Consider the following 13970-nt stretch of genomic DNA (forward strand, 5'->3'; position numbering starts at 1 on the left):
TAAAAGCAAGATCTTGTGATTAAATCTTATGGCCAGGACAAAACTTCAGTGAGATTTCTGCAGCTGAATTTATTTAAGGCAAAGCAGTATTTTAATTCCTGGAACAAGAATGCATATTTCAATGTCAAAGAGAATTAAACATGAATGGACTTCTGGCAAGTAAATTCTAGTTAGAGCTGGAGAGGCAGTTAAGCTGTTTTGCAATGTAGCGGTGCTGGGATACATAATTTTAGTTTTGTTTGGTTTTTTTTTTTAAATTGAAAAAGTATACAAAATTAGAATGAGAATTAATATGTGGAGTGTAGTTAATGTTAGGGTGCTAGCAGAGTGATAAATGTAGCAAATAGTAACCATGTACCTGAGTTAGGAAGGTTTTCATAACATTTCTCTAAATTTGTTTCATTTTGTTTTAGGTAAAAAGTGCAATTCCAGAGATCAGTATTGTCAGTATTTAGTTGCTTTCCATAATTTTTTTTTTCTTTGAAAGCAACACCTTCTTTTATTGTCAGCTTTTTAATACATTGCTCTGGATTTGTTCTTTTAGGTCCGAAGAGGTGCTATTGGGGCCCAGTGTGGGCTAGTGTTTGCTTATAATAGTGCTTCAGAAAAGTTCCATGCAGAGGAACACTTCAAAAGATTTGAAAGCTATGACAAATGGAAGCTGCGGGAATTCAAACAATTTTTAAAGAACAGGTATAGGTGGACTTTTTGTAGTGAATACATGGAAAATAAATGTTATGTTAGATCTTTTTGCAATGCCACTTGAACTACCGAGAATTGTTCCAAATGACTTAAAAATTATGCATCATTTAATTGTTACTTGTTTGATTTTAATGACCCTCAATTTGGTGTGTTTGAGGAAATATGTATATAGCTGTTGTCTTAAGCCTCTTGATTTAAAGACCTTTTTAAAAAGGGATATAACAAACTGTCTACTTGAGGTGAAGATCACAGATAACAGAAACAATTTATAGGAAGATCATATGTTAATTAGCCTTTATTAAATGATTTTCTCAAAACTCTTGCTTAGGAGTGAGGGTACATTAGGGACCATGATTAAAAAGATGTACTTAATTTTCTTACCCAAACTCTAGCACATGCAAGGTAAGTGAAAGTTTCTGTTGTCTCTCTCTCATCTTTATAGCCTTAACATGCAAAAAATATTTTGGTAGCATATCAACAACTTTGCAGTTTCTTTAAACTTTTTCTTTACAAAGTTTGTTACATTCCTTTATACATAGAAGCAGTTGTTCATGTGATGATTTGGGAGATGATGATCCTATTGGCTGGTTTGAAGTGGAAGAAGAATGGGACGAAGTTGATGTCAAAATGCAGCAATGCAGAATTTCCCAAGTAAGAAACCATGAAAATCCATTGGCCCAGTCACAGTGAGCAGAGGCTCATCTCTGTGCTTTGTTATAATGCCAATTGAAATAACCATAAGTCTTTTTTTGTGTGAGGAGAACTCTTCTGGGTAGAGATAAAAATCAATGGACTTCTAGTTAAATGGATGATTTGACTTTTGTCCTCTGAGTTTCATTCTTTTTCTCTGTATGTACACATATATAGCTGTAGTTAAATGGTGCTTCAGGATCAAATTAAATGCAAAATTACGTGATAATGTGCAGACTACTGGTTTTATCATGAGGAAATATTTCTAAAAAGAATTACATGATTGTTGCTTTATTCTAATATCTAGAAGAATTAACTACTACATAGTTACAGCATTTATTCTTTCAAAGTCAGGTTCCTCAACTCTTGTTTTAAGGGACAAACAATTACTAAGCAGTTCCATCAGTTAGGTTGACTTCCTTGAGGAATGTGGGACTTCTCTGTTTCAAGAGTGGCAGAATATGGGTTTTGATTTGTAGTGCTTAAGTATGAAATTTTGCTTTTCAGACCCTGCAATTACCTTGTTTCTAGAGTCAACTGTTGCGTAGTTCCCCCATCCCTTTTTGTACTGTGGAAATTAGCAGAAGTGGTGGCACAGTTTTAAGTCAGCTGGGAATTTTTCTAAAACCATCACTGCTTGCTAAGACATTCTGCTGTTGTCTATGTAACCCTTAGTCCCTGACACTTATGAATGTGCAGAGTTACTAAATGCATTTGGATGGCAGAACTTGCTGTTCCCTCCAGCTTTGTGTTCTGTACCTCACTGTGGACAGATTGCATAAAAGTATGTTTTAAATATTACGTATTGATTCTCTGCTTGCTTTTAAATGCAGCTAATAATTTTTTAACCTGCAGAAATGCTGTAACTGTAGAGCCAGAATAGGAAGAACGAATGGAACTGATAATGAATTAACTAACTTTGCAGATGCTTGTACAGGTCACAGAACCATCACTGTGAGGTTTTTTGGACATGGAGAGAGTTCAAGTTTAGCCTGAATCTCAGGCTCAGTATTTTAAACTTCTGGAGGTGATTGACAAGGAATAAGCCTTGTCCTCCCAACCCCACCTGCAGTCTCCTCACATGTGCACTCATGTCTTTTTAAAAGCGAAATTTGTACTAGCTTTTAAAACCAAACCTTGTGCTGTGTTTATATCTTTCTAGTACTTGATGATAAAGTTCTTGTGCACAAGACAAGACACAGCAGAACGGCTTGGAGTTCAGGGCCTGAATGTTCTTGGGTATCTTCGGCCTATGCGAGATGAGCCCAATAGGAGCATGAACTGCTTGCAGTGCAGGAAAACTGATGGCGATACAGTTTGTGGCACAACTCTTCTCTTGAAGACGCTTCATTTCATCCAGCAGCTGGCACAGGACCTGGTATTTTTACTTCTTAGATGTTTTTAAACGTGTATTTACCATGCCAAAAGTAATAAGGCTATGATAACAGTAATTGTGAACGGATAAAGAAAAGTCTTGGTACTAGGCACTAGCAACTGTTAAAACCAAGCTGTGGAGAAAAAAAATGGTTTCTGAAAAATAGCGTTCTGTGTATGTTTACTGAAGTTGACTAGGAATATGCTCACTTCAGGTCCTGAAGAGAGTTAAGAACCATTTTTCAGCATCAGGTTACAATGCTGGGTGAAGTAGATGCAACAGGAGGATGCTCTACTATCTATTAGATACTGTAGCTATTTCTGAAGCAAGCATCTGGAAAAATGCATAGAGAGGTGGCTAGGAAAGTTGCATAGATTAAAACATGTCCTCTTCTTATCTGAGATAATTCTGTAAATATCTAGGGTGAGATGTATACAGTTAAGAGAAGTGGCTGCTATGTGCTGATGAGCAGCATGAGCTACCCTGCTTCTGAAGATATGTGTCAAAATCATGTTTTGTTCTTATAGTGCATGCATCTGTGCCTTTTCAACTTTGATTCCAAACCATGGGCAGTCTCATTTTGGCTATGTGCTGGTTTTAGCTGGGGTAGAGTTAATTTTCTTCATAGTAGCTGGTGTGGGACTATGTTTTGGATTTGTGCTGAAAACAGTGTTGATAGCACAGGGATGTTTTCATTACTGCTGAGCAGTGCTTACACAGAGCCAAGGCCTTTTCTGCTCCTCACCCCCCCCCCCCCCCCCGAGGGGCCGTGGGGGGGGGGGAGGCACAAGAAGTTGGGAGGGGACACAGCTGGGACAGCTGACCCCAACCGACCAAAGGGATATTCCAGACCATATGGCATCATGCTCAGCATATAAAGCTGGGGGAAGGTTGGGGGAGGCCCGGGGAGCTGCTCGGGGACTGGCTGGGCATCGGTCAGTTGGTGGTGAGCAATTGTTTTCATTTGCATTATTTGTCTTTCTTGGGTTTTATTTATCTTTGTTATTTTCCTTTTCATTACATTATTATTATTTTATTATTTCAATTATTAAACTGTTCTTATCTCAACCCATGGATTTTCTCACTTTTACATTTCCAATACCCTTCCCCTATCCTGCTGAGGGAGGGAGTGAGCGAACAGCTGTGTGGTGCTTAGTTGCCAGCTGGGGTTAAACCGTGACAGGCTATTACTTACTTTGGATCAAGAAGAGGTAGAGGTTGTAAAGTCTTTTGGTGGTGGAGGACAGGGATGGGGGACTAGACATGTAGAAAGAGGAGAGAGAGTCCTTATTAGTAGCTCTGTGAAGGGGAAGGTTTCAGCATGAACTGTCACATTTAGACACTGGAATATCCATGAAAGAACTTATACTGGAATTCATGTTAGCTGCAAATTTATGGGAAACTAGGCTGCTTTAAGCCCAGTGCTCAGGGATTTGCTTTTTATAAATGTGGTCTGTATAGAGTTAATTTTCCAATCCTGCGTTTTCTTTGCCTTTTTAAGGTTCAACAGAAGGAGAGTGGATTAAAATACAAGTCATTTTTAGATTTCACAGGCCTTGATTTGCAGCTGTTCTGGAATTTTTACAATAAACTTCACCAAAAGTAAGTCACTTCTTTACTCTGTGTGAAGCACTAATCTGTGTGTGTATGTATAAATAAAGTATGCTTAGTTTAGTTGCAGCAGTTTCTTCTTCCTCAACTACATCATTTACATAAATAACATTTTCTTACTGCTGCCATATGTGTTTTTTAACTATAACGTTATGTAGAACCTTGAGAAGATGTAGATTAATTTAGCTGGTAGCTATACTTTTTTTGGCTATGTGCTCTCTACTCTGTGTTTTTTAACCATCTGAGGTAGTGACTTTCATAGCATTATCTGGTGCAAAAGAGCTTCTTTTCCAGTTTTTGCTTCTGTTTGTTTTATGTTTTCTTACAGCCCAAGGGAAGAATGTATCTTTGCTCAAACGCTGCTATTGCAGCTTCTTCAGAGCTGCTTCTCTGTACTTACTGGAGACAATAAAAACGCTAAACCTCAAGAAACTTCTCAGAACAAAACATCTGGTCACACAGAAGCTGCAGAAGAGCTTTATAGACATTTGTGTGAAGGTAATTTATATTGAATATATTAACTGTTTTGTCCGTTCTGGCTTACAAGTGTGTTACAACAGTTAGAATTTGGGAAAAGAGATGTATTCCTAGAGGCCAAGTCAGCTACTGTTCCTTTTGTTTCTTCAGGTCGGTGTCTGCTAATTAGTCGATCACAGTGAAATTTTCCTTGACCCTATGAAATGGTTTTATAGACTTTCTGACAACATGTGGTCTGGAAACAGGTGCAACAGAAAACTTTTTTCGAACATGTCACATGCTTGAACCAGCAAGGAATGTGATCCTTTAATAGAATGTTACTGGGGTTCATTTGTTTCTGATATTTCATATAAATATAAATGTTCTTACAAGGAGCCTGTAAGGTTTACGGAAACACTGGGAAGGTTCTGGAGCCAGTGAAGAGAATGGGAATTATGCATTAGATTTCATTGGAAGTAGGATGGCACTCTCTTTATTCAAGTGTAATTTTTTTGTTAATTACCTAACAGTCTCCTGAAAAGCAAGCTGGAGATAAACCAGTTTATATAGAATCTGTCACATCTTGAAAACTTTATTAGCTTTGATAACTGTCAAGTCTTAATGTTCCTAGAATTAATTTACTCAATGAATAAATAAATAGATCCTTAGAAAAATCTTTCTTGCTAGAAGTCAAAAAGTTTCTCCTCATTTTCTGTGTGTATAATGGGATTTCAAGGGCTTGAAGTTGTGTAAAGTAACACATTTAATTCAGTTATGCCTCTAACATATTAGATGGAGTATTAATTTGAACTTGTAATTTTGTTTCCTTTTTGTATGAGCAGTAGTGGATATGGGGGACAGTAACTTCATGCCAATGAAAATGCTAAAAGAGGAAGTTAAGAACACCCTACTCAGTGGAGCAGCAATCTTTTTCCCAGATAGACAGACCAGGCGACACCAGCTCTTCACCATGATGGTAAACCATTAAATGAGAAATTGATTGTTTAGTAGCTGCTTTCTTTATGCAAAAAAGAGGACAAATCTGAGTTCTTGTTGTCAAATAATCTATACTTTGTCCCATTAAAGTAAGAACCTTCTTTTTTTTTTCTTTGCCTCTTTTTACCCTCCCCCTTCTCTCTCTCTGCAGCTTATCCCAAGAAAGAGGAGCTAACCCTGCCTTTCTTACCAAAAATGAATAGTAGAGCGCAGAAATTAGAATTCTTTCTCACAGAGGAGGGAAACAGAACGTATCATAAAAAATAAATCTTTTTCCTTTTCTAGAAAAACATCACAGAGCAAGAACATAAGCAATCTGTACATCTTGCGTTCAGATCCTTGTGTACCCACTTCAGGTAAGGGATCCTGAAATTGAAAATAATTGTCTGATACCTCACATCTGTTAATAAGTTCATATTTAATCCTTTTTAGAAATGTTATTTCCCTTGAAAATAATTCTCAAAAATAATCAACTGACTTTGCTTTAGAAAGGAGAATACTACTACTTAATATGTTTATTAACTGAATAGCTATATAAAACATTGACCAAGGTTAGTGCTGAAATCACAGTGTATTGCTCTTAGGCTTCTCCCAGGCTGTCTTCCAATTTTTTAAGTGTTTATTTGTCCATTGTGATGGTTGGTATTGATATAATAAGTCTGGAGTCATCAGAACCCAAACTTTTGATTTTTCATAGTAATTACACAGTAGAATCTCTACAGATTTGTCACAAGGATAACTAAATTTGTGTTTTGGAACTGTGCTACTTGTTGTTGGTTGGTAAGATGATGTTTGTTTTTTAGTGATCAAGATCCAGGTGGACTCCTATTACTACCAGAGAAAGGAGTTTCTGCAAATTTTGACATAAGTGAAGTGCTATCAGTCATGGATACCCTTCTGCTAGTGGCAGCAAGAGAGGTAACTATCTTTGCTCTGTTCCTTTTACTACTTTGCCATGATTTTTGTATGCGTTCAAACACGAGCTGCATGCCTGAGATGTACGCTAAAGAACTAGCTTTCCTGTCCTTCTGGATAAAACTATTCATGCTATTCAGATCCGTAGGATTAGGTTTTCCAACCAGTTGAAGTATTTTCCTTTAAGCATTAACATTTCATAATAGTAGGGTAAGTAATGTATAAGAGTGTCTTTTTTCATAGCATTGAAAAGACTTTATGGCACCCTATCAACACTAGGAAACAGAAGTAATCATCCCATATTGAGAGGTTAGAATTGGTCATGCCACTAAGGAAGGTGTTAAATGGAGGAGGGTCATTTACATATGTAGAAAAAATGTGTTGAGAACATAGTGACTCATAGCTATTCCTACTTAAAATTGCAATTTATCAAAACGAGATATATCAGTTGCTTCATGGCGTTATATACTGCTTGTCAGTTGCATTTAACCTTTTTTGTGGAGTAAGTGGGATGATAATGTCCATCACAGTTTACTTAGTGTATATTGTGTGTCATTCTGCAGCAGAAGAGGATGTCCTTTTTTACGTTCTTTATTTTTCAGTGTGAAATGATGATGCTGGATGTTGCACAGCAAGAGAGTGGCACAGTCTTGTCCTCGTTATTCTGGTCTGTTCAAGGTAGCCTCCTTTCATGGTGCTACCTGCAACTTAAGGGTAGCGATAATTCAGCCAAGGATCTTGCAGTAGAAATACTTAAAAACTGTAAGTGCTGGAATTGAATACAGAATTAAGTGTGGTGTAATACAGGGCTTCAAAATGTGATTTTGCAAATTGCAGTATAATAAGTGTTCACCAGTGGTTGCCTGAGGCATACTCATAACTGTCACAGCATTTCTAATCTCTCTAGGAAGGAATTTGTAGGCATATTAAGCAACTCTTGAATTTTAGCCATACCAATAATTTTATGTTGGGACAATCTTCAGAAAACATTTCAGTAAGTTATGGGGGGCAGATACTGGAAAAAAAACCCAAACAAGAAACAGTTTCAGACCTTCATTTGAACATTTTGATTTCTTTAAATGTCCCTTGTTTTGATAAGCTCCTGTGTGCTAGTATGTATTTTCCGAGATGTTTGTGATAGCAAGAAGAAAGGAACTTAAACTTAAGAAGCTGGGCATTTCTAAGGGGTGTTTTGCTAGAGTGGTTTGGGTTTTTTTGTTTGGTATTTCTTGTTTTGTTTTGTTTTTTAATGCAGCAGCTCAGTATTGAGTAGTTAATTGGGCCAAGTACTTAATGGAGGTGTAACTTTATGTAAAATTACTTCATATTTATGTTATTTGTGTATAAATAAGTATGTTGTGTTCCTGTCTTACATTTAAAAATGGAGTAAAGCTATAGCTAAAAATAACTAGCATCACTTTTTACTTAAGCTGCATTTCTTAGTTGTGTAGGAAGGCTACTGGATACCCTGAGATTGATGAAACAGTCTTGGAATGTTTGATTAAATTACTCATCACTCATCTTTTTTGTAGTATGGTTGATAAGCATGACTTGTTTCCACAATAGAAATATCACAGAAAACTTCTCTGAACTGTTTTCACTCTTGAGTGTCACTGCCTTGGGGCAGCAGATACCTTTCCTGCTGTCTTTCTTCTTGTGCACATCATCATGCACTTAAGTGTTTGATAAAGCAGGTTGTGGTAGAAAATCCTTAAGGTGGCTATTAAGGGTTTTTTTTCTCTTTAGATGTGGGCCAGTTCCTGTCAAATATCAGAACGATTTTGCAGTCACTTTTATCTCAATATAGTGGCAAAACAATAGTAGAAAAAATAAGTAACTCTGTCTTTGCTATGGCAACTCGTCAGCTGGTAAGTGAACATTGGGATTTTGTACTATTCCCGGGTAGCATGGCTATGGTTATGTGCATTTTCATGAAACCTGTGTTTTCTTCTAGGTCATCTTCTTGTTGGATTTTTGCACTTTAGACATTCCATACTGTACTCTGCTACAGGGATTCAGCACTTTGATAGAACCACTGAAAAGCCTTTGTAGTGAGCCTCATAAGGTAACTAAAGATCCAGGAACTATCAAGTACAGTGAAACAAAAGCAAAATTGCAAGAAAGACATAGAAAACTCAGGTGATTCTGTTAGTGAGTGTTTGAAAGGAGCTGGAAAGCTTCTAAAAGCATTGGATGTGTAATGAAATGTTGAGTGAAGAACTAGAAATATACCTGTACTGATATGGAAGATGAGCAAAGTGACCAGAAAGTGCAATTGGAATGAGAAGCCTAGAAGATAGACAGGAAGGAGGGATTCTGAAGATGAAGACCAAAATAAATTAAAAATAGTATGTGCTTAACATTTTTAGCTTCATTGCTTGTGGTGATGCAAATAAAGGCTGTATGTCTGTAGTGTAGATGTTTAAGTTTGCATTAGTCATCCAGACTCTCTTTTTGTTATCATTGGAGACTTGTAGGCACTTCTGGGGTGAGACTCTCTCCTCCCCCAGTAAACTGGATGAATTTTACTTTAGAAGTGCTTCCTTACCATGATTATCAAGGGTTTCTTTATAACTAGTTTAGGTGTAAATCAATGCTGTAGCTTTTAAAATGCCAGTTTGTATGTACATCTGGCAACTTGAAAGTATAGACAGAAATATCTAGTGTGGTATTTTTTTTAAATTTTTTTTTTAAAAATGCTTTACATTTGTATCTCAAGAATACATTTTTGTTCTACAGATGGAAATGGAAAGCTGGCAGCAAGAACAGCCTGTAGTATTGCGAACGTGGACAATGGAATCACCTCATAACTATGAAAATAATTGCCATGAGGTCTCAGTCTTCCTATGTCATGGGGCAACTTACTTTGAGGTGGAATTTGATGAAAAATGTGAAACTGAAAGAAGGTAATTTAATCTTGTGCAGTGTTAGATTCCAGTCTCTATTTGTAGAGGAGCAATTCATGTTTCAATGTGCAAGGAATACTTCCAGCACTCCAAGCATGCCATTTCAATTTCTTCATTGTCCTGCATAATACACAATGTGTATTTTGAATAACTTCTGGTGCTGAAAACCACTTCTCCTAGCAAATGTACAGAAATGCTGTTCATATGGATTTTGGTTCCTTTGGCCTTGATCTGGTTTCTAATATTGCTGTGACCACACAGTTTGTGCTTGTGGTATTTTATTTTGCCCTCTTTAAGCAGAACTATTGGTTTGGTTTCTCTTGGTAATACATCAGGCTACTGCTTAGTTAAGGTATATGCCAGATGTTAAAATTAGCACCCATTACCAATTCTGAAGGGTTGGGAAAGTTCTGCAGGAAAGCAGGTCTGTGTTTGCTGGGACTATTACATTGAAACATGAAATAAATTTCTTAGAAGTCACGTGAAGCAATGCAGGTGTGGTTCAGAAAGATGTGACAGAGTACATTGAAATGCAGCACTTGTGAAAAATCCAAAAGCAAACATCTTCCCCCAAAACTTAAAAAGTAAATTTGGAAGTAATGAATTGCAATTTTCACAGGTATGATTACCTGGAGTTTACTGATGCCAGAGGTGCAAAAACTCGTTACGATACAAAGGTTGGCACTGAGAAGTGGCCTAAGGTGAGCACCTTTAAAATTCTGAACCAAGTGATATATCCAATTTTAGGACATTCTTATGAACCACGTGGAAAACCTATTGTCTAAAAGGACGTGTGCTTCCATGCGTGTGTGTGTGTTTATTCCCTCTCAAAGGTGGGGGGTAGGAGGTGAGGAAGAAAGTCTGCAATGATGCAAATAAAAGGAGTGAATGAGTAAAGGAATCCCTCTTTGTTGCTGTTATCAAAGAAGCAGTCAGTCAAAATGAAAAGTAATAATCATGTTTAACTGCCAGTAACCGCATGGGTAAAACCTACTCGTTGAAATACTGCCCTCGCAATTTTTTACATCATGAGATGAGCATAGTGCTTCCTGCGGCTACGCTCTTTCTTCAATAACACCTAATCAAATGGGATGCTTCTCAGTTGTTTTATGGCTCTGACTTCTAAAGCTCAATCATCTATAAAATTCCTCATTAAGCTATTGAATAAAAGTTTTACCTGCTTAGTATTGTGGGTTTCTCATTCAGATGGTGGGGGAAATTAGATGGACAGAACATAATACTGAAAACCACAGTTGCTGAAGGAAATTCATTACCCTGAAACGTCTTCCTGTCATGTACATTTGGCAAAATGACTGTTTTGTTGCTCTGTAGAAAGTGACCTTTAAGGCTGGCCCACGGCTGCAGTTTCTCTTTCACTCTGACAGCAGTAATAATGAGTGGGGCTACAAGTTTTCCGTCACTGCTTATGGCCTACCAGATGTTGCCGTTTCTTGGGGCTTGGATTTACAGCTTCTTGTATCCCGGTTGATGGGGCGCTTGGCTTCCCGAAGTATGGCACTGAAATCTCTACGAGGTGAGTGTGTTTAATAGCTCCAGAAGTTTTGATGCCATATAAAGAGGAGATACAAGGCCTTTATGTTTCAAATCCCCTGTGAAAACAAAGTTCCTTTTGTATTTCCCTTTTGACTGAAGATGGAAGACTTGCTGTATTGCTGCTTAACAAAGTTTGGTCATTGAGCTATACCCACTTTTTGTGGCAAGCCTGGCTGCTGTTCTGTGGGACTACTCTGAGAACGTCACAGGGATCACTGATTTCTCTAGTATTCAGAAGCCAGTGTTAGGAAGACACAGACACCTGGAAGTAATTATACTAGGCTGAATAACATTTATGAAGTAATATCAGAGTTTGCCCAATCTTCTGTTCTTCCTGTTCTTTTGTTCTTTTAAAATTGTTCCCTAGTGCTGTGATCCACCCCATATTGATGCTGTGAGTATGGAGCCAACAAACTGAAAAAAAAAAACCAAAAATTATTTAAAAAGTTTAAAATGAGCATTTGGTATTGATCTAGATTTGAATTCACAAATTAAGTTTGGCTAATTCCAGAACTTAAGTAGAGTAAGGATTTGGGCCACTGAAAATAAGTAAAATACAAAATATGAGATGGATGCCATAAGAAAAAAAAAAAAAGAATTGTTTAATCTTTAATTTCAAAACCAGAACACTTCTATCTAGCTTCCTAAATCTCAGTTCATTCACCACTTTGGAGAAGTTAAACAAGGTTAAAGAGTTCTTGCTGCAATCAGGTGGTCAGTACTTACCTTGGAAAATTAGGCTGGTACTTACCTGTGAATTTAGGGAACTAATTGAAGTGTTCTTATCTTAGAATATTTTCTCCCTTTCTTAATATAAGCATGCTTACATATAGTGAATTATTATGTCTTTGGTAGGAGAAAAAGCTTTTAAACTCTCTTGCCAATTGGGGAATTTCTATGGTTCAAAGTGCAACAGCAATGTTTAAATTAAAGTCCTTCCATAATGTAACATATTGTCACTATAAGATATTGATGCTATCATTAAAGAAAGGGTACATCAGTTTTCTGCACCACATTAGAGAAACAGTTGTTAAATTACTTGCTCAGTTTATTTGCATTTTTTTTCCTTACTGGATGTTTAACACTTATTATTTTCATTAATCTGTAAAAATTAACAAATATTTAGTAACTGAAGTGTCTCTTCTGAATTTCTTGCAGAACTAGGTAGTGAAGCAGACTTGCCTCCTTTGAAAGTAACATCAGTTCTTAATTCTCCTCTGTGGAAACCTGTCTTCAGGCATCAGATGTGTCCTGAGGCACTCCCCGGAGTCAGTCAAAGCAGTAGATTGCACCAAGATAAAAAAGAGGTACTTATACCATTGCTTTTGTTTCATTGGCATGAAATCCCTGTGTATCACAGTTTCATTCAGACTTAAGTAATTGATAAGTCCTTAAGCATATGCTGTTGTGCTAAAGTTGTCATCACTTGTGCTGTTCAATTCAAATATCAAGGAGGAAAGAAACTGTTGTTCTGTGCCCTTTATTAGTTCCCATTTTCATAGAATCACGGAATAGTTGGGAGGGACCTTCTAAGATCATCTAATTCATGCCCCTGGCCTTGGGCAGGGCCATCATTCATTAGATGGGTTGCTCAACTGCAGTAGATGCACTGATTGTAGAAATGAACTGCAACAATTTTTCAGATAATATTAAAGGAAATGTTTTCTAACATTCTTTCCAGGCTAGGAGCTCTCACCAAGATGACTGCCGTAACTTTCTTATCGACTTTGCAAAATCAGATCCTGCCCAGGACTTCAGTGGGCAAAAATCTGAACTTTTCAAAGGACTTATACAGGCATGTAAAAAACAGACCCCAAAGACAGATATAGTTGCTGGTTCTACTGTTGATCAAGCTGTGAACTCAACATTTGCTGCTTTGGTGTATCTCACTCCAGATTTGTATGAGAAGCTTCAAAAATATGGTAACTTTAATATTAGACTATCTTAATAATGAAGACTTAAAGTTTGTAAAAGACTGTCCTATAGTTCAGTTTATAAACCTTGAAAAATCAGTTTAGTGTGACAATTTTTTAAAAGATGTTCTGTATAAAGAAGTCATCATTTAGGTAGACTAGGTAAGCCTTATCTCTAGAGCGTTTGTTTTATATTAATATATGCTTTTATCTTAAGTGCTCTGTCCAAATATTAATAACTATCATAAGCTACCAACTAAGCCTTTTAAGAATATACCCAAAGACAGTAGTGATGTCCTCTGGGGTTTTAATTCAGAACAATGTGGCTCCCAGTAATTAGAGGTTCTTATATCATTTTCCACTCTCATTGTATCTTTTCTAAAAAGCCAGCACCAATTTATATATGTTTTTAAATGTTGGGGGTGGAGGAGGTGTGAATTAGCTCCCAAAACATTATACTGTGGAAACTAACCTTGGCATCCTCAAAATACTTTTTTTTTTTTAATTATTTTTTATTTTTTCTTAAATAGAAGGTAATGTTTTGCTTTTAACTTGTATAATGTTTGTTGTATTACAATTTATATATTTTCAGTAGGTAAAGTGAACAACTTTTTAACTTAGACAATCCTTCCATTAAGCTTATTGATAAGTTTGCAGTATTGGATAATAAGTGTTACTTGGTTTTGAAAGGTTTCATTTTAGGCTTTCACTTTCTGTCACAATTTTGAAGCTAAACATCTTGCATTTTGAGCTATAAAGTTGTGGGTAAAAATGATTGACACAAAGACTGACTTGATGACTAAAGTGGTTATTGCCTTTAGTCATTTTGTCTATGTCTGACAATTGATCTAA

General features: G+C 36.7%; 1 protein-coding gene across 1 annotated transcript in view; it reads left to right on the plus strand.

Moving 5' to 3' along the window:
• ZZEF1 (zinc finger, ZZ-type with EF-hand domain 1) overlaps positions 1-13970 on the plus strand; it is a 56376-nt gene that overhangs the window by 9878 nt on the left and 32528 nt on the right. The window contains exons 11-26 of the mRNA XM_010573898.1: positions 545-693; positions 1242-1353; positions 2555-2770; positions 4269-4369; positions 4707-4876; positions 5677-5810; positions 6116-6186; positions 6634-6748; positions 7348-7507; positions 8492-8613; positions 8700-8810; positions 9485-9651; positions 10271-10352; positions 10984-11185; positions 12364-12512; positions 12887-13127. Of these exons, the coding sequence (XP_010572200.1) occupies positions 545-693; positions 1242-1353; positions 2555-2770; positions 4269-4369; positions 4707-4876; positions 5677-5810; positions 6116-6186; positions 6634-6748; positions 7348-7507; positions 8492-8613; positions 8700-8810; positions 9485-9651; positions 10271-10352; positions 10984-11185; positions 12364-12512; positions 12887-13127 (2302 nt within the window). The remainder of the gene's footprint in view (positions 1-544; positions 694-1241; positions 1354-2554; positions 2771-4268; positions 4370-4706; positions 4877-5676; positions 5811-6115; positions 6187-6633; positions 6749-7347; positions 7508-8491; positions 8614-8699; positions 8811-9484; positions 9652-10270; positions 10353-10983; positions 11186-12363; positions 12513-12886; positions 13128-13970) is intronic.

The sequence above is a fragment of the Haliaeetus leucocephalus genome, unplaced genomic scaffold, assembly GCF_000737465.1.
Source record: "Haliaeetus leucocephalus isolate CR32 unplaced genomic scaffold, Haliaeetus_leucocephalus-4.0 Scaffold395, whole genome shotgun sequence".
NCBI classification, from domain to species: Eukaryota; Metazoa; Chordata; class Aves; order Accipitriformes; family Accipitridae; genus Haliaeetus; species Haliaeetus leucocephalus.